The sequence below is a fragment of the Asparagus officinalis genome, chromosome 3 (genome assembly GCF_001876935.1).
Source record: "Asparagus officinalis chromosome 3, Aspof.V1, whole genome shotgun sequence".
Lineage (NCBI taxonomy): Eukaryota > Viridiplantae > Streptophyta > Magnoliopsida > Asparagales > Asparagaceae > Asparagus > Asparagus officinalis.
Window position 1 is genome coordinate 107,950,559 of NC_033796.1, and position 21,080 is coordinate 107,971,638.

General features: G+C 36.9%; 1 protein-coding gene across 3 annotated transcripts; it reads right to left on the reverse strand.

The window, feature by feature from the left end:
- LOC109835695 (probable plastidic glucose transporter 1) lies at nt 3,432–19,797 on the reverse strand. Of its 3 annotated transcripts, none has more exons than XM_020403697.1 (11): nt 19,762–19,797; nt 18,258–18,333; nt 17,827–17,926; nt 16,825–16,937; nt 14,246–14,339; nt 14,007–14,163; nt 11,274–11,420; nt 11,131–11,204; nt 10,135–10,223; nt 8,724–8,838; nt 3,432–4,286 (listed from the first exon to the last, which is right to left on the reverse strand). In XM_020403697.1, exons 2-11 carry the CDS (start codon nt 18,284–18,286, stop codon nt 4,101–4,103), a joined length of 1,104 nt encoding a protein of 367 aa, XP_020259286.1. In that variant the 5' UTR covers nt 18,287–18,333; nt 19,762–19,797; the 3' UTR covers nt 3,432–4,100. The 3 variants fall into 3 exon arrangements, with proteins under 3 accessions (XP_020259286.1, XP_020259285.1, XP_020259284.1); XM_020403696.1 differs by having other exon boundaries at nt 17,827–17,919; nt 19,762–19,791; XM_020403695.1 differs by having other exon boundaries at nt 18,133–18,333; nt 19,762–19,791.

Consider the following 21,080-nt stretch of genomic DNA (forward strand, 5'->3'; position numbering starts at 1 on the left):
TAAGCTTTTAATTTTGGGTTCAATAATGTTGTCAGCAAGCTAATAATACAAGAAGCTAATTACCATTCCATTAAACGAAAAGCTATAGACGTAGATCACGTCATTTCATGTGGATTCCAGTTCGCAATTTTCTTCGCCGCCGATGATGAACGCCGGGAAAGCTTCGTCGCCGATGTCGATGCCGTTGGAAAAATTTGGAGGGAACTAGAATCCCCCCCTCCCTCCCCCCCACAAAAAAAAACCAATTTCAAATCATCACAGTAATATCATGAAGAGAGAGAGAGAGAGAGAGAGAGAGAGTATTATGATCTTCACATGTTTTAAACTCTTGGGTTTTGTGTTTTGAGGGCTCAGGGAATTATGGTTTTATTTTTGGGGGTTTTGGGAGCGTTGAAAAAGTCTTGGCGGCGGGCGGAATGCTTGTAAGGAAGTTGGGGGCTAAAAGCAATTTTCCAAAAAAAAATTACCATACAAGACCTCAAGTTTAGTGAAAACATTGCCCACGGTATATTTGGGAGTTTACGAGGAGAAAGAAAGAAAACATTGCCCACGGTATATTTGGGAGTTTACGAGGATAAAGAAAGAAAACATAGACAGAAAAAGGGAAGGCAGAAGAGAAGTGGGGGAAATATATAATATGTGTTTGAAAGTTTAGTTAAAAAAAATGGGGGGTAAATTAAATTAATTTTTTTGGAAAATTTTATTAAAGGAAAGGAAAGTGATTGAATCTTAACAATTGAACAATTGACATTATGATTAATGGTCAAAATGTTTCTATCATTGAGAAATTTCAGCTCCGTTCTCGTTCCATTCCTTACCAAACGAAAGTCTCTCCGCAATTAACTCTAGAAATTCCTCACTATCAATTTTGTATCAGTGCAAACAATGTCGCTTTCAATGCAAAACAGTTAAAATCAGTTCAAATAATTGAAATATCAGTCCAAAAGAAAACACTGTATTACTGCTAAAAAGGCAAGATCTTTTCACCGCCAAATTTAAAAATGGATGTGGGACTTGGGAGCATGTCGTTCCTGCTACAAAAGCTTTCATGTGGATTGCGTTAATTATATTTTTAAGCTTTTAATTTTGGGTTCAATAATGTTGTCAGCAAGCTAATAATACAAGAAGCTAATTACCATTCCATTAAACGAAAAGCTATAGACGTAGATCACGTCATTTCATGTGGATTCCAGTTCGCAATTTTCTTCGCCGGCGATGATGAACGCCAGGAAAGCTTCGTCGCCGATGTCGATGCCGTTGGAAAATTTTGGAGGGAACTAGAATCCCCCCTCCCTCCCCCCCACAAAAAAAAACCAATTTCAAATCATCACAGTAATATCATGAAGAGAGAGAGAGAGAGAGAGAGAGAGTATTATGATCTTCACATGTTTTAAACTCTTGGGTTTTGTGTTTTGAGGGCTCAGGGAATTATGGTTTTATTTTTGGGGGTTTTGGGAGCGTTGAAAAAGTCTTGGCGGCGGGCGGAATGCTTGTAAGGAAGTTGGGGGCTAAAAGCAATTTTCCAAAAAAAAATTACCATACAAGACCTCAAGTTTAGTGAAAACATTGCCCAAGGTATATTTGGGAGTTTACGAGGAGAAAGAAAGAAAACATTGACAGAAAAAGGGAAGGCAGAAGAGAAGTGGGGGAAATATATAATATGTGTTTGAAAGTTTAGTTAAAAAAAATGGTGGTGAACTTAAATTAATTTGTTTGGAAAGTTTAGTTAAGGAAAGGAAAGTGATTGAATCTTAACAATTGAACAATTGACATTATGATTAATGGTCAAAATGTTTCTATCATTGAGAAATTTCAGCTCCGTTCTCGTTCCATTCCTTACCAAACGAAAGTCTCTCCGCAATTAACTCTAGAAATTCCTCACTATCAATTTTGTATCAGTGCAAACAATGTCGCTTTCAATGCAAAACAGTTAAAATCAGTTCAAATAATTGAAATATCAGTCCAAAAGAAAACACTGTATTACTGCTAAAAAGGCAAGATCTTTTCACCGCCAAATTTAAAAATGGATGTGGGACTTGGGAGCATGCCGTTCCTGCTACAAAAGCTTTCATGTGGATTGCGTTAATTATATTTTTAAGCTTTTAATTTTGGGTTCAATAATGTTGTCAGCAAGCTAATAATACAAGAAGCTAATTACCATTCCATTAAACGAAAAGCTATAGACGTAGATCACGTCATTTCATGTGGATTCCAGTTCGCAATTTTCTTCGCCGCCGATGATGAACGCCGGGAAAGCTTCGTCGCCGATGTCGATGCCGTTGGAAAAATTTGGAGGGAACTAGAATCCCCCCCTCCCCCCCCCCCACAAAAAAAAACCAATTTCAAATCATCACAGTAATATCATGAAGAGAGAGAGAGAGAGAGAGAGAGAGAGTATTATGATCTTCACATGTTTTAAACTCTTGGGTTTTGTGTTTTGAGGGCTCAGGGAATTATGGTTTTATTTTTGGGGGTTTTGGGAGCGTTGAAAAAGTCTTGGCGGCGGGCGGAATGCTTGTAAGGAAGTTGGGGGCTAAAAGCAATTTTCCAAAAAAAAATTACCATACAAGACCTCAAGTTTAGTGAAAACATTGCCCACGGTATATTTGGGAGTTTACGAGGAGAAAGAAAGAAAACATAGACAGAAAAAGGGAAGGCAGAAGAGAAGTGGGGGAAATATATAATATGTGTTTGAAAGTTTAGTTAAAAAAAATGGTGGTGAACTTAAATTAATTTGTTTGGAAAGTTTAGTTAAGGAAAGGAAAGTGATTGAATCTTAACAATTGAACAATTGACATTATGATTAATGGTCAAAATGTTTCTATCATTGAGAAATTTCAGCTCCGTTCTCGTTCCATTCCTTACCAAACGAAAGTCTCTCCGCAATTAACTCTAGAAATTCCTCACTATCAATTTTGTATCAGTGTAAACAATGTCGCTTTCAATGCAAAACAGTTAAAATCAGTTCAAATAATTGAAATATCAGTCCAAAAGAAAACATTGTATTACTGCTAAAAAGGCAAGATCTTTTCACCGCCAAATTTAAAAATGGATGTGGGACTTGGGAGCATGCCGTTCCTGCTACAAAAGCTTTCATGTGGATTGCGTTAATTATATTTTTAAGCTTTTAATTTTGGGTTCAATAATGTTGTCAGCAAGCTAATAATACAAGAAGCTAATTACCATTCCATTAAACGAAAAGCTATAGACGTAGATCATGTCATTTCCGCAATTTGTACCGGACGGTTCGCAGCACCATTTCAATCGTCTGCTACTTTGAGAATCATTATTAATTTCTCTCAATCCTTAGATAGGAATAATGTAAATCGCATGTGCAACAGAATAAATTAAAATAAAAAATAGATCTCACATGTAAGCCAATAATTCTAACAGAATAAGTTAAAATAAAAATAACAAATACACCCAACCAAAAAAAAAAAATTTAAATGCATCATGTCATTTCTTTCTTCAAAACTGTTGTTCAGTACCTAAAGGCTTCCAGTAAGTCCGCGGATATCACGATTTACAAATGATAATACATTTCATAATACGATGTTGCAACCACCCTTCATTTCGCACCGCATAACGTTTGCGGTGTGCGTGTAACTACCTAAGTATTGATACAACAAAGTAAAAAATAAATAATCAAAAAGGAGAGGACAAGCTGACATCTTCCTTCTATATACAACACTATGCACAAACAAGGCCATGGAGTATATACCTCCTACAAAAAATCATACAGGCAGTGAATATTACAACAAGTATTCCACTAAATTTTGAATTTTAGCTGCTTGCACTGATTTTTACCAACTTGCACTGATTTTGGATGCTGATTATGTGAACACATGTTGCAATCTCCTTACTCCCCTCCCCTGTACGATTTCGTAAAGATGTCTACATTTTCCCCCCTTCCCTTTTGCAGATGACAGACCAATCTTTTCATAATAGGTTGTATGTCTTTTCAGCAAATCTTCAACCCACATGGAATCTGAGAGAAACATGGAAGTAACCATGTCGACTGAAAAGTGTGCAACTGCATTTTTGCCTGCGAGCCCAACAAAACTTCACCTGAGATTTGACGTGTTTTTGTTGGTTTATCATCATTCACCTTTGCCTTTCAAGAACAGCTCAATCTCCTCAAGAGAGAGGCCTTTGGTTTCCACTATGAAACACATGGCAAAAACTGCTGCTAAGAGAGAAATGCTGCCAAAGGCAGCATATACAGGTGCAACTCCGAAACTTTTTACCAATTCCAGGAAATATAAGCCCACCAGAAAGTTGCAAACCTGAAATGAGTCGGTACGCACATCATTGATATAATCTCTGATCTCAAATTAGGGTAACTTCACAAATTGATATAATCTCTGATCTCAAATTAGGGTAAGTTCACAAATTGATATAATCTCTGATCTCAAATTAGGGTAAGTTCACAAACCAATATAAACTTGTTTTATAAGAAAGAAAACTACTATGAAACTTCAAAACCTCAAAACGTACCCCAGACTATTGAAAATAGTTTGTCACAGCACACTGGCTTGGATAAAAAATCTTTAACTGTTATTGAAAGAGTAATATAGAAGACATTCGAAGTTCACAAAAATTGCATAAAACTTGTTGTGTGCTTTGCACCAAACAACTGCCATTGGGCATGGTTGTTTAGTGAATAGCATTCATGGTAGTTATGTGCAAAACGCTTCCAAAGTTCATGGTAAGTTTGTAAAATTTACCCTTTAAAAAAAGTATATGCATACACAAATACAACATAAATATCATCCATCTATATGACAAATCTGAAACATTTTCCAGTAGCTTACAGCGCGCCCCTTTGCATATTTGGGATTAGTAGTTTGTCCGAGCATGTAGGGGTTCTTTTCTATTCTACTAAAACAAATTATACAATCAAGGTTATTCTTAATTCTGAGGTACATGGGTTCTTCCGCCCTAGGAATAACTGAGAACTACAGATGTTTTTCAAACGTTATTTATAAGGCTATGATGCCCAAAGAAAATCGGATAAACACAAGTAATATATAGCAATAACAATAAAACCTCCTAAATGGTTAGGGTCAGCTTATGAATCATGTTCTTCCAGTTTACTTATATCACTTCCATCATCTTAGCCGCTATCATAACCTTTTTAATTGCTTCCAACTAACTCTCGGAAGCTTACCCTTAGTCCTAACACCATCAAATCTACTCTTTATCATTACATCAAGCAGTATACAAAATGGAAATAAAATACAGAGGAATAGGTATTTAAATCTATCAATAATTACGTCTTAGATGATGACCGGGGATAATTAACTTGCCACACAACCTGATGGGGACATCCGGACTCATACACGAGATTTTCGCCGAGTTTATCAGCGCAGGAGGCACAATATTTCAGCACTGTGGTTTTGAATTTTGATGTAATAATTAGTTTAAATTTTTGAATTTCAAATTTTCGAATTTCGAATTTTATTTGGTAGCTAATTAGTTAATTGGTTGTATTTTGGTTATGAGAGAGATTTGAGGGATTTAGAGGATTTTTCAAATCTGTATTTTTCTTTATTTAAACTCTCTTGTAATCAGATTGAAGATCATTGATGAATGAAATTAATTTGCTTAAACATGGTGTGAAACCTAAGCGTGATTAGTTTCTTTGTCATCAGCCGTAACTCCTCTTCCTCACAAAAGAAAACAAAAGAAAATCAAAATTCGCACTGTTCATCATCTTCTTCCTCCAGACAATCAGAACCCACCCCACCTCCCTCTTCCCAGTTCGCCGCCCGAAGCCCACCGGACCTCCGCCCTCCTCCTTCGACTCAACAAACCGCTGTCAACCTTGAACCCAAATCCCTTACCTTCAGCAACCGCCCAGCACCGCCCACCTCCGCCTCCGCCTCCTGTGGCCGTGACCGCTCCTCCCTTGCAACCGTGGCCCAACCCGACCACCCCCTCTTCCGTCGACACCACCCCTTGAAGCCCTAAACCGCCGCCCTTAGCCACTCCACAGTCACCGCCTTCCCCCCCTGTCATTCGTCCTCCCCCACCAGTCGCCACCGCTCAGGCCGCTGCCGACTTCACCCGCACCGTCGCCCGTTTGGCTCAATCATCGATCCGCGTCCTTCTTCTCTCCGTTGTAACGAACGAAGGGAAAGCTCTGGGCCTGACTTGATTTATTCAGAACCACCTCCTACTTATTTGTTGATTTATTGTGGTTCAGATCCGAACCGGACCAAGTTGGGTCAGATCTGTTTCAGTTGGGCTCGTTTGATTATCAGATCTGCTGAGACATCGTGATAGCCCGATTCTGTTGATCGTTGGTGTATGGCTGATCCTGATGCTGATGACGGAATCGTGCTAGATCCAGAGACCGGCATCGTAGATTTACAGCTTTCCCCGTGGTTTGATTATCAGTCATTCGAGAGCGTGCCCGAGTACGTTGAGCGCGTGACTCATCAGGTCGTTGACAGCATAGAGAGTAGCTTGGGAATCAGTTCGTGGCATCGGCGTTTCCATCCAGATACACCGCTTCATCCTAATTACGCCGCCCTCGGTGGAGAGCTTCCACCCCTCATATTTGGCGTCGTTGAGCCACCTCCAGAAGATCCTCCCGTTGATCCAGTTCAGTCCGACGAAGGTCTAATTTTCTTTCGCCCAAATATTTTCGGAACTGCTCTTGCTTGCATGTTGCTATCAATATTATTATCAATCGTATCTGTGCTGTATTCAGTTTGATTAAGTGAGCGAGCGAATCTGTTGCTAAGTACTTTTACTTATCTAAATATTACAATTTGAACTATATTGAGAGAACGAATCATTACATTTATTTTCTGGATCATTTACAAAGGTTTGAACTTAGTACATTGCAACTTTTGCTTAAAATCCATCGAAAGCTACACTTTATTCTTGAGCTTCCTACCTAGATCGATCGCTGATTTGGCGAAGCATTGCTGTTGTTAATCTTCATACCTGCATCACATTGTTTCGCATCACAACCAGTCTATTCGTGCTGTAAAGCCAGACTGGTTAAGTACTGTTGCCTGATTAGCTCGTTGAATATAATACACACCATATGTTGCACATAGTTGAAACAAATGCGTTATGGAATGCATTATAACCCGTTTTATAACCTAATGGGAGTAAATTGTTAGGAAACACAGTCAAAAAAAAAAAGAGAGAGGCAGGTTGCACTTAACGCAGGAAAAAAGCATTAAAACGCATTATTTTGGCATTACATTACGTTAAATTTAACCTTGTTAGTTTAATGGCCTCTTAGATTTGGACGCGTGAAAGTTTCTCCATCATCCAAATCACTTAATTAGGAGGGAGGGATTTTGGATTTTTCATTCACTAGCTCTGAAATACCCAAACACAAACCCTAACCTGGCTCCGCTCCTCCATCTCCCCCTCACTGGCGAGTCACGATGAGGCACCTCTTCTCCTTCAAACCCTATCCCCTCTCTCGCTCCCCCTCCCTCTCTCCCTTTCTCCGGTAACAAACACCAACCCTAGGTCCTTTGCGGCCTCACGAAGCTCTGATCCCTCACCTTCTCTTCCTTCTCTTATGCCCTTACACATCCAATACAAATTATGTAATGTTATTTATAATGTTAATAGATTTAATTGTTGCACATATAATTTGGGTATCATTTATATAATTGTTGTATATCCTTAGAAATTATTTTGTTAGATCATGCACTGTGATGGTCACTTGCTTGGAGATATGATCTAACTTAAAATTTTCTTGAATTTGTGCTTAACCTATAACTAGTAAATGATAATTTTGTTATAACAGGTTATTATGCATGACACCGATATGTGAGATGTGGTGGTGAGTCTCAACCACCGGGAATAGGGATTCTCCGGGTGCATGTCATAAGCATGCATTATGATGTGTGTAGCACTAGACCGTATTTAAATTTTCTAGGACGAGTCACCTAAGAGATAGAGAATTTAAATTGTTACATGGTCACTTTAACTTGATGATATTATCATTTTTGATTTGATAATTTAGTATGCTTTGATGTGATGGTTAAACTTATTTAGCAAGCGATACACAACCTGAAACGTTAGGTTGCTAAATTTCATTTAGGGAAATGATAGATATCTAGATAGGATCCAGTATGCTCATTATGTTTCCAACACCACCTTGCTGGAACTCCTCGGCTCCTCCACCCATAGGCTCCACCTCTCCGGTGACCACAAACTCAGCCAGAAGCTTCATCCGAGTCTGCATCTCCAATGACGAATACATAACTCTAATGAGGTAAATAACATTGTTATTATAAATTTTTATCAATTTTTCAGTTATTATGAAGTTAATTAGGCTTTATTTTCAGTTAATGTTGATTTTGATTATGAATGTTAATTAGGCACATGTATGACTAACTTTTGTTACGAAATTGTGATACTACATTTCTATCTATGATGTTATGTTTGAAAATTTTGACGTTTCTAATTATTAAACTCATTATGAATTATTTGTATTTATAAAAATATCTAAATAATTAATAAACAAAATAACCTACGTTATGTGTTACGTTTTTTGCGTTTTTTCTATAACGCGTAATAGGAGGTGAAGCTCTACGTTATGCTTTATCATATTCTCAACATTACTCGGAATAGTTTAGAAGCTGCATTTGATAACATATACAAACACCAACAATTTAAATAATAGAAAACATGAGCTACAATGAATTGAGTTTGATAACAGAAAATTCATATAGATTACATACCCAGTGTACCGAGAAGCTGAAACTCATGATTTCCGCACGTGTCTGTGAACTACTAAGCTCTGGTATAATTAGACCAGTAACTGGTCCAGCACCGATGGCAAATGTAAATATATACCTACATTGCAGGGAGAATATCACTAACTAACTTTAGGAAATTTCAAGAGGGAATAATATTTATAGGAGAGAATATTTCATATGATCATGTTTGTAAAATGATGATCCAATCTAGCGCATAATGGATCATGGATATAGAGTACAGAATGAAATGAGAAATTCAATGTTGAATCTTTCTGTCTGAGTTGAGAGAGGCATTTTGCGAAATGGATGCATTTTTTACCATTTATCAGGTTGACACTTTTTTAGTGACTAAAGACAGAAATTTACCCAGGGATACATAAATAAACAGAGAAATAGTGTGGTTCTGGCAACTTCACAAAACTTGTTTTCGCTGGTACAATCTTCTTCCAAAATCTTGTTTCTAGTTTGGCAAAAATTGGGTCAAAGTTCAACTAATTTTTTTCTAGTTCAAATTCTAGCCCTTAAACTAGTTCTTTTGTGGATCAAACCTTTCTGTGGACCAACTCTAGCCTTAGTTAAGAAAAAACTAGTTCCATTTTAAAGTTGCCAAACACACCCTTACCATATGGCATTAAAAAGAGAAATTACGAAGTAATCTCTGTTCTGCAATTTTAGATTATACATAAAATAATCTTGTCAGAAAATCGTGATTATGATCAACATGATATGAAGATGCTAATGCTGGTGACACAATCAATAGAAAACTAAGTAGACAAAAATACATGTTGCATTAATAGCTTGCACCCTGTGTTACCTAGGTACTTCTATCTGGAGAAACCGTACCCGTACTCGTACCCCAAACTTCTTGGACTCTTCTCGAATATATGTACACATTTGTTCAAGCTTATACTCAGTTATATACCACATGTTTTAATTTAAAAGACTCCTTATACATTTCTTAGATGTATAGTCTACACTTCACATCTATTTGTAATATATTGATCTTATGTAAACGAAAAAATAATATTGATCTTATGTAAATTATTAATTTTAATATATATAAATATACATAATATACATGTTTATAGCAGTATCCCCGTACCCTACTTTTTACAAATTTGTCGTGTCCCATACCCGTACTAGCACCGTACCCAAGCAACTTAGCTTGCACCTCATGATTTTTAGTCCTTTCATAAGTGACAAGATGTTTAATAAACAAATCTGCTTCATTGTGTACAATGTGACATGAGGAAGCATTTTCTACTAAAATATATGTGTAATCAACATATTCTTTACCAACAAGTGAACATTTATTTTACAAAAGTGCATAACACCACGTTCATGAACTAAGTTTTTCATGTGGAATAAGAATAAGAAAGTGAAAGCGACGTACGTGACAGTTCCAAGCACCGAAAGGACATGCCCTACCCCTTCATCAATAGGAGATATTATGGAATAAACTATGAGAAACATTGAGCATGCCTGCACAGAAAAAATACGTTTAATATCACTAGTTAGAGCACAGTTAACGCTGTCTAATAAGTTATGATTCATGATCATTGAACGGAAAATAAATGAGAACCACGCCCAAATGATTTAGTAAAACAATAATGATGGGTTGGCCTGACAGACAGTAAAATACTACTTATCCACCACTTTCGGAAAGCCTTAAATAAGTTTTAGAGGGAATCTACTAATGAAAAAGCAAATAAGGTTCAAAAGAGAGAACAGTTATTTATACAAGATTGTCAACCTAACATTCATACCTCATTGTCTACCTACCCAAATCAACATTACACCAAGTCATATCAAGTAACCTAACATTTAACAAAGTGCTGAAAATATCTTCTTCAATTTTAACAACTTTAATGAAGCCTTTTTTTATTACATAAATCATGAGATAAGCACATGTACACTTCTATAATGCTTTATTGAATAAGGTTTCCATATGGAGCATTTCTAGTGTAAACCTTGGAGGTAAAAGTATGCATGCTTCAACTAAACTCAATTATTTTTAGAAGGCGGTCTTCATATCCATAAGCCAACTATTCTATTCTCTTTTAACTTTCTGTAGTTATAGCAGAGAGGCCCAATAGGAAGGCCAAATGTAAAATGGAGAGGAAGGGAAAAGTATACACGGAAGGATACGAAAAATCGTAATGAATGTAGAATAAGCTCCTTCGATCTTAGGGCTACTTTCAGGTGTCCTATCTTTAGCTACTTGATGCATAGACAAGGACTTAAAATCCTCAGATTTTTGGGTACAGGCACTGAAAATGATGCAAATCAAATTGAATAGAGTGGCTCTTCAATCAGGTTTAGCAACAATGACAGCAGCATAAAAAATAACAATTGATAGTTGCAACGATTGAGCTTGTATGTATCTCACCATTCCCAGGTAGCTTCCCGTTAGCAGCCTTTTTCTTCCTTGTTTGTCCATCAGATACAAAGCAAAGAGAGCACCTAATATTAACAGTAATTATGAGATCTTCTCTCAAAATAAAAGCATATCAATCACAGAAATATCACAACCTGCAAAGTTTGTAATTCCAACCAATAAGCTTGCCAAAGCACCATCAGTAATGCCCACATCTTTAAAAGTCAAGGATGAGAAGTAAAGAACTCCATTTATTCCAGAAAACTGTTGAAGCACGAAAAGAGATCCTCCAATGCAGGCAACTGCCACCAGTAAAAACCCTTGTTTTTCAGTAAGTGCTAAAGCTAGTTTTGAAGTAGACATCACAGAAATTGAAACATATGAAGAAGAAGAAACCACACAAACGACATGTAGATGGCTTACTGATGATTAAGAATATCAGAACTTGAATAATTTACTGTCACAAACTGCATACTTAAATGAAGATACTATTTTATCTGTGGGTTAACTTCTTTCATGAGTCCGGAAGATTTAACAACGAATTAGTCAAACTCCTAGTCAAAATATCTACTTTGAATGCAAATGAAATTTGCCACTATAACCCATATCATTAGAAATTTTCTCATCTTTTTTTTCTTCAACATTTCCACTGACCAACATAAGTGAGAGTTCAATTAGCTATGAAAGCAATCACTGCATTTGGTATTTTAACTAAAACAAGGTAAGATAAAGAAAGAGTGAAAGAAATAGGTCACTAGTTAGCATAGCAAGATAACGTATAAAAACTAAGAACAGAGGTGCTTACCTAAATCCTACTGAATACAAGAGAAAACAAATTTATGCTAATTTAAATACTGACTGATATCCAAACAATATGAAATCATTTGGTAGTCAGAATCATTCTTTTACATAACAAATAGTAAAATTCACAGCTCAAAACTAAACATCTTCTGACCAAATCTTACTGAATAGCAGACAAAATTTATACTAATTTTAAATATTGATTGACATCCAAAAAATATGAAATCAAATGGTAGGCAGGATCATTCTTTTACATAAAGAATAGTGAAATTCCCAGTTCAAAACTACTCATCTTTTACCTTCTAGTAGATTCTTTTTTGGTACGTACGAAGTTTGAAGCTTGCTCCTTGGTGTCTTGTGACTCAAGGTGGTCTACGTAATGCATTGAGTGGCTAGACACTGCTGTATGCATCATCAAGGTCTATTCCTTCCCAGTTTTTTGAATTCCTCATCTCTCTTCATCTACTCTCTTATTTCCACTAGAGTTCTAGTCTCTCTATGTTAACCATCAAATTTACTGCCAAGTAGATGTGCAAGACATCTGGGAACTGACCATTACAATTTTTTTTGGGAGTTCTCTCCATAAATGGCAATGAGACGGATGAAATTGATACCTAAAAAATGTTCATGTATTAAATATTCCGCCTTCTATGAGACAGAAAAACACAGATCTATTGACATCCTTGTCTTACCACTAATCATGTAAGTGTACCTAACAAATGACAGTAATCAGCTAGAACCAATCAATGGCACCAAGATGAGATATACTGGAGTCATGGTACCTTGGTACTTCTATCGGAAGTCATACCCGTAGGGGACACGTATCTGGTACATGTATCCCTACTAAAACTTCTTGGACACCCATTGACAATATGCATACATTTATTCAGGCGCATACTCAATTGTATGATACATATTTTAATTTAAAACACTCTTCATGCACTGCTTTGACTTCTACACTTCCACATCTATTTCTTATATACTGATCTCATACACATGAAAAAATAATATTGATTTTATGTAAATTATTAGTTTTAATACTTATAAATTTACATGATATACATATATAGCCGTGTCCCCGTACCCAGGGGCGGATCTAAGTGTAAACATGGGGACAGTTGCACCTTTAGGAATTTGAAAATCACATTCTTGAGCGTTGAATATCTACACTTTGTCCCCCGTGATTTAAATATATTTGCACCCCAACCCTTACAAACTTGTATCCCAGTTGAATTTTAGCTCATATAAGTTAATTTAGCCCATTTGTTAAGAATATTGCCGTACAATATTATATTTAAGTTTAAAGAAGTTTCTTGGATCCACCACTACCCAGCTACCCATACCTTTTGCAAATTTGTGCGTGCCTTTTTTTTTTGTTTTATGCATTTTTCTTGTTTTTTTCCTCTGAGCTGCCTTGTGTGACACGTGCGATCGATAGATCTAATTGATGGGAATCATGGAAGTATTACAATGAGAACAAATTCAGAAAGGGAAAGAGCTGAAATTTATCTAAACCGTGAACTAGTTTTCCAGACTCCTATTATAGCTACCTTGGGTATAGACTTTGCAGGCTAGACTGTGTTATGCATTTTTATGGTCATTCAGACGTTCCAACTTCTGAGATTCAGGAAGAGTATCCCCTTGACTAGGTTCAATCTGTAGTATGAGTTCTCCCTGATGGAAGTACCTAACAGAAAAGTGATTTATCATACACATGTATTTAGGGGGTTCAGCTACTTTGCTGGCAAGAGGCAATCCACAATGCTTGCCAGAAAAAAATCATAAGCAGTATGATGAACACCAGTAAGTTCCCCAATTGGCGATGAGATAAAATTCATGGTTCCTTGCACAGAGAGACTTATGCAGAAAATCATCCTGTAGCAAAGTAGCAACTTCTGCAAATACGATGAAATTTATTTTCTATGCTCTACTGGCTTATTAGGAAATTTGGTAGGATGTCAACTGATATTACAACATATAAGAACAGAAGTAGCCAATGTATTCAAGGCATTTTTGCACGTCAAGCACATCAATTAGTTACCAAGTCAAATGATAAATGTCACATAACTTCTAGCGTGAGGAATAACCTTTATTATGAGGCTTCTTGAGGAGTTCAAGCCAACCCTGCCTGACCTGATTGTTATCATTTTTAATAACTGATTGAATTCCCTCAATAGAATTCTGAACATCAGAGGCACTCCAAAGACTGCCAATAACTCGTTTAGCATCATTTATTCTTCCTACCTACACAAATTAACCAGATTCTTTATTATGAAGCTCAGCTGAAGAAGAATTGGCATTGCTCCAATAATTATAGGCAACCTACCTTACAGAGCCACCGTGGACTCTCGACGGCAAATTGCATGCCCAGCATAACAATGAAAGCCGGGCAACTTGCGAAAAACAACATCATTCTCCACCTGTATCGAAAGAGATAAAACTTAAGAGATACAAATCAGAAAAGAGGAAGAAGAGGGGAGAAAAAGAAGAAGAACAGTTGACATGGTGTGGATGGGAGCAATAACATAGTGACATAGTATCTCCCCATCAAAATTGGAAATTTAATAAAGTAGGACATGAACAAAGAAATATAAGCCGACAAGCACAAGAAACTGAGACATACCAGAAACTTGACATGTAAAAAGGTTGTCGGTAATAATGTAACAAGATTAACTCTAAATAGTCAACCTTACCAGTTCTCGCCTACCAAAAATGAATTTTTCAGTAACTGGTCGTTCTTGTCAAAAGAAGTATATGCATGATAATAGCCATGTACAGGAATTCATGGTTAATTGCCATTCTTTTATAGTATGGACATGGAAACACCAGAAATACAAATAAGCATAAGAAAAGGTGTCATATTCTAACAAATTGAACAAAAAATGCTCATACATGAAACTTATTGCAAAAGTAATGTAATCCAAAGTTGCCATCATGTCATGCCATTGGCAAGAGGTCAAGCTTTGTGCCTTGGACACAGTAATATAGTCCATAGAGGGAGAAACTCATCAACCATTAAAATGGAAAGAAGATGAAGATATCAACGAGATGCTTGAAATGCAAAAGATAAAGAAAGCTCAGAGGAAGATTACAAGCATGAGAAAAAAGAGATGGGTAGAGTATCCTCCGAAAACAAACTTTTTTGTAGAATATCTGTACCAAGTACCAGCCATTGACTGAGGTTCTGAGCATGTAAAAACTTGCCACCCAAAACATTGAATCTATCAATGGGTTCTAGTGGTGTCATTACCAATGGGAAAACAAAGTAAGCAAGGTACAAGTGTAGGCCTAAGGAGATATATGTAGATATATGTAGATATTATAACTATGCAGACATAAGGAATTCAAAGGACACAAACTTTTCTGCAAACTCACACGCGGCTCAATGTTCAAGTTGAAATAAGCTCAATTAATCCACAACTAAGCTTGAAAAGTCAATGTGATCTTGAACCCTTCAAACAGTAACAAAGTCTGAACAAGGTTTGCTATTCATATTTAGCTAGCATTTAGCCTTCATAGGAATAATAGAGAAATTGGTATCAATAAGAGCAATATGTATATGAATGCACCATAGTTTCCTAAAATTTAATTAAATAAAGGGCTGGATGCTCAGTAACCAGAGAACCCTAGTCCAATGTCTCTGTCTCGTTAATCATGAAAAGCAAAAAAATGTGGTAAATCAAGACAGATGATTTGTCATCAACTCAGTTAAACTCAAAAACACTGTAGAATATAGATCACAATTCATTCGCATTATTCAAGCTGTCAAACAATGATAATTTAGTCAAAACGGAACATAGTCGATTTAATAAATTTAGTGGCTTGTTATAAGCACTGATTTAAATGAGCATTCAGATACAGTTTGCACTTGTTTTTAAGTTAAAGAAGGCTGAAGCTTAGGTAACATATACCATGAAGGAACAGGATGAACAGTGAGGGGACTCAAGTTCGATACCATATGGAAATGTGGAATTTAAACTATAGAAAATATTCAGAATCTGAACCAAACTGTATCTTGAAGACCATTGATTCGAGCTATGATATCAGTATGGCACTACAAATTGCTTATGCTAACATAAAAGTGTAGAACATATGAGAGTTTGATAGTATGAAAAAAAAATTGACAATCACCCAGATTTTACAAGGAAATAACCACAAACAGAACGTGAAGAGTGGGAGAAGCGAGTTTATTTATGTTAGCTATGAATCGTGGGCCCCACCACCCCACCCAAAAAAAAACGCCACCCAAAACACACGCATACAACCAAAATATATACGTAGTAGATATAACTAAAATGAGAACACCCAGATTTTAACAAGGAAATAACGCACAGCAGAATAAAGAGTTGTATAGGGAGTTTATTTATTCAAGCTATGAATCGTCACCCCCCCCCCCCCCAAAAAAAAAAAGAAAACACCAAAAACAAATGCGCGCGTGCACGCGCACACACAGAGTTTACAAGGAAATAACTGCAAACAGAATTTGAACAGTTGGAGAAGGGAGTTTATTTATGTTAGCAAAGAATCGTGCCCCCACCCCCACCCCCACACAAATAAAACACACACACACACACAGAGAGAGAGAGAGAACCAAACAATGTTTAGAACCAATGTTTAGGGGTTTTACTGTGAGTGGAGCATCAAACACTGATAGATGCATGGATTTTAAGGAAAATCTATTGCTGAAAAATGCCCATGTTTTGATATGAAGTGTATAATCAAGCCCAAATGAAAAATTGATGCACCAACAAAATCATCGGTACATAACTGTCTAAACATAGTTGCAGGCTATGGTACACGGAAGAAGGGCAATTCCATCAGGACAATAATTAACAGTAGTATTGGGTCTAGTTCATGATCTATTGTTATAATTACCCATAATGATGAACATAGAGGATGCCTCACCAGTGTGGATCATTTTCAGAAGGAAGTCCTAAAGAAAGGGATGTAATTATCCCTAAGCATGTCCCAATTTGACAGAGAGCTCCCAGAGAACCTCTGTATCTTGTCGGAGAAACCTACATCATGATATCTGGAAAATCAACAAATAAGAAGAAAAAATTATGGAAGCGAAGAATCTAACTCTTACTGCAGAAAGAAATAAGTGTTTTCACTTATTAATAAGACTAGAAGTTGTTGCCAAACTTATTAAATATTACTAGATTTTACAAACTAAGATCCAATTGGAGAAGTAAGATCTTAGTGTCCGCTAGATCAAACCATATGTTGTGAAGTCTATTCATTCCGACATAGGACGACTTTCTCTTGGAAATTACAAAAGAACAGTGAAGAAGAAAAGATGGCTTAATTTCTTTAAATATCAGATTTTGATTATAGTAGAAAATCTTCGGTATCTTTATCTATCAAAGACAAATTATGATTTAGTTTCAATTGATTTAAGAACCTTATAGAATTCTTAAAAAATTCTATAAGATTTCTTTTTTTTTAAGAATTGGTTTCCTACTGATTAAGTTTTTAAGTCCGTAAAAGATTAATTTTTCTTTGATAAATGTATGATAAAGATGTTATGAAAAATAGCTTTAGATTGTGTGATGCAACCTTGGGTGTGAAACCTAGTTTTTGAAGGGGAGACCTTAATTTATGTGAAGTTGTTGCCCTAGGCATGAGACCATTGATTCATGGAGGATGCTTCTCTCTTGATAGGGAGCTCTTAACTCCACTACAGAGGTTTTCTCAGATTGGTTCCTCCTTTGTTGTACCTTATGGGCAAGATGAAGCATTAGGCATATGCCGAACTCTTTGTGAAGCGGTTGTAAAACGAGCAGGTCAAGGTTAATATCATAGAAAATGCATGCAAGATAATACTTAGCGTAGCCAAATAAAAAAAATTAACATTACAAACAACTAAAAGTCCTTTCAAAGCTCCTTTTTATGATGCAACATTACCTCAGAAATATATATCGGAACAAGTACGGTGTTCACTCCAATGCCGAGACCAACAAGGAATCTTCCCAACAATATTTCATCCAAGGAATGAGCCTGAGCACTGTATGATTAGATGAATGGTAAAATTCTCATTGCATATGATAACTACAAGAGATAAACAATACATAAATAAATGCACTAAGAATAACAAAAGTTTGAAGAAAATGAACATCAAGCCTCTTCCAAATGCAAGTTGGATACATCATGTTATAGAAAGGAAACTTGCAAACTATAAAACATGCAAACAAGAACATAGTAGCAAGAAACCTTAAAAACGCTCCAACAATTAAGGGGACCATATCAATCTGGAGAGTGCGCCGACAACCAAGCCTATTGATGAGTGAGCCACAAGTCATACTACCAATAAATGCACCGACAATGAATATGCTCACCACAAGACCTTCAAGAAAAGGGTCTCCATCAAAACCAAGCTCCCGAGCTATAGCTTCTATGGGACCATTCATTACCCTACAAACCATCATTAAGTCAAAAAGGTCATGGTGATGATGTATAAGCAATGAAGAATCAAATGAGAAATAACTGTGAGGTCTTATCACTATTTGACAAAAATGAGGCAGCACAAATCAACATTCAAAAGTTTCCAAGTAAAAATCTTTGAAATTATACAACCAGCTATCAGGTATAGGGACCAAATATTTCAAGTTGGTGAAGATTCCTGGCTAAAAATTATTTGCACCATATGAATTCAACTACTTTCAGATGACAACTGTCACAATGTGGTCAGCAGCCTTTTAATTTCCCTACGATGCTAACTAATCCTTAGCTTAGCATGATTAAGGTCATTTGGGATGGTTCTGGATCATGACAATGCTCCTAGTGGGTGTCTGACAACCAGAAAATAAATGAAAGTTAAAAAGTGAAGTGACCATTTTTTTTTGGCAAATCTTGTTTAAATGACAAAAGTATAAATCTGGAAAATTGAGATGATGTCCACTTTCTTCAAAGTATGTTAACTATGTTTAGTTGCCATGAAACTGATCAGCGAAAAATAAATATTTCAAAGAGAAATGGTATTAAAAGACGGTTATTTGGCTATATACCCCTCCACCCCCAAAATCTTATATATTTTGCATATATACCCTCAATCTTCACAATTGCCAATCTAAAACCCCCCCCCGCCCCCAAACAAAAAAAATAAAAAAGCTCTTCTCCATAATTCCATTTTACCCCCTACAATTGTACATTGCCAGTATACCCAAAATATCCAGTTTGACCTCTCTATCTTCCACAGTGCCACAACACCGCTTCGTCTTTCCTCTTTTTTCCAATTGAAATTCGGGGGGGGGGGGGGTATTGGCAATTAGAATATTTGGGGGGTGAAAGTGTAATCTATGGAAGTTTTAAGGTGTACATAGCCAAATTACCCTAAAAGATAACAAAGGAAATCCTCTCTCTTGCATTGCAAATATTTAGAATTACTCTCCAACCATTTTACGATTGACAAAACATTTAAAAAAAGGTTCTTCTCACATTACACCCTAGATTCTATCTTAGTTTTTGTATTAGGACACCAAATCTTCATAGTTCGCAATCCCAAATCCACTAAGTTGTTCTAAACGACACCCTCATTTCAAACACGTGCGAAGATCCAGGGCTATAGTTCACAAGCACAGAGATTTGTAAACACCCTTATATATTTGCAATTTACACTCTCAATTAAGTTGTTCTGAACGAAACCCTCATTTCGAACAAACATGAAGATCCAGGGGTGTAGTTTACAAATACAAAGGTTTAGGGCCTAACATTAATAGAATTTTTGGTCTAATACGAGGAAAACCCGGATACAAACTCGGTGCCAGTATGTTTGTCCTCTTTCTCTTAACTTTCAGTTACCTTCGAACCATGGTAAACAGACAATGGAGGAGGAGAGCTCACCCGATATGGTACCCGAGAGGAATTAGCCATAGACGCGTGTGGACCACATGAGGAACGCGCGGCAGCCACCCCAAGTCCAGACCTCCTGATCCTTCTGCCGTCACAAAAACCTTCAGCAACAAATTTCAAGAAAACTTTTTTTTTTTTCGGGGGGGGGGGGGGGGGGGGGACCTGAGCTGTTGATTCGACGTCGATGATACGAGAGGAGGCTTGCTCAACGCGGCAGACCTGAGTCGTCGACGATAGAAACGAGTTGGGTTTGGCGAGGAGGTACGTGGATGGAATGTGCGAGGTTTGGGTATAGGATTTAAGGTTAGGGTTAGGGTTAGGGTTTCGAGAGCGGGAATCGCCATGGAGGAGAGGTTGAGGAGCGGAGCCGAGTGTGGAGGGGAGAGGTACGGAGCTTATGGACAATGGATGACGGGGGGGCCCACATGAAGGAGAACTCAGCTGGGAGATGGTGATGGGGGAGGTTCTAGTGGGGGAAAGGGAGGAAGATGACAGGCTTAGTCTTTCAATTTTCAATGTTTTGAGGGGTTTTCTAAGATATTTAGGCCCTTAAGTTCAATACTTGCATACTAGTCCCTCACATCTTGGAAATTGCAACTTAGTCCTCTAGATCTTCAATAATTGCTTGAGGCCCCCACATTTTAGAATTTGCATGTTAGTCCCTCAAATTCTATTGGGTCTGGCAAAATGGTCCCTCGGCTACTATTTCGGTTTAAAAAATCTGATCATGGTTGAGTTAACTCTTAACCCAAAATCTGCAATCACCAAACTACCCCTCACTCTGATGCTTCAACACATTGTGAAGCTCAAATTTGGGCTAGGGTTTTTCGCTAATCATTAGAGAAGAAGAACTCAAGTGAATTTGGATTTGTTTTAAACACGTATTGGGTTTAAACCAATTAAGAAATGTGTTGAGGAACATTTACCGAGGTAAATTAGACACACTGCCTCCAAACGTTAGATTCAGCTGAATATTTCTCCCAAACCTAACGTGATTTAACTTGACAGACGATTTTGCAAGAGCATATAGGATTTGATAGACTAATATGCAATGTCCAAGATTCAAGGGACTAAAATGCAATTATTGAAGATTTAGGGGACTAATACTAAAAAACCATATTTTGTATTTTCCCTTCGAATTATTGAAATTGATATTTGGTCCCTCAAATTGATTCATCTGGTTAGGGAATGTTGTTTCTCCCATGTGAGAATGTTGTTTCTCCCATGTGAGCGCTTTGTATTATTTTCAAGAGGGTACATTATTAAATTGAGTTGAGAATATAGACAATTAGATAATTAGACAGAAGGGG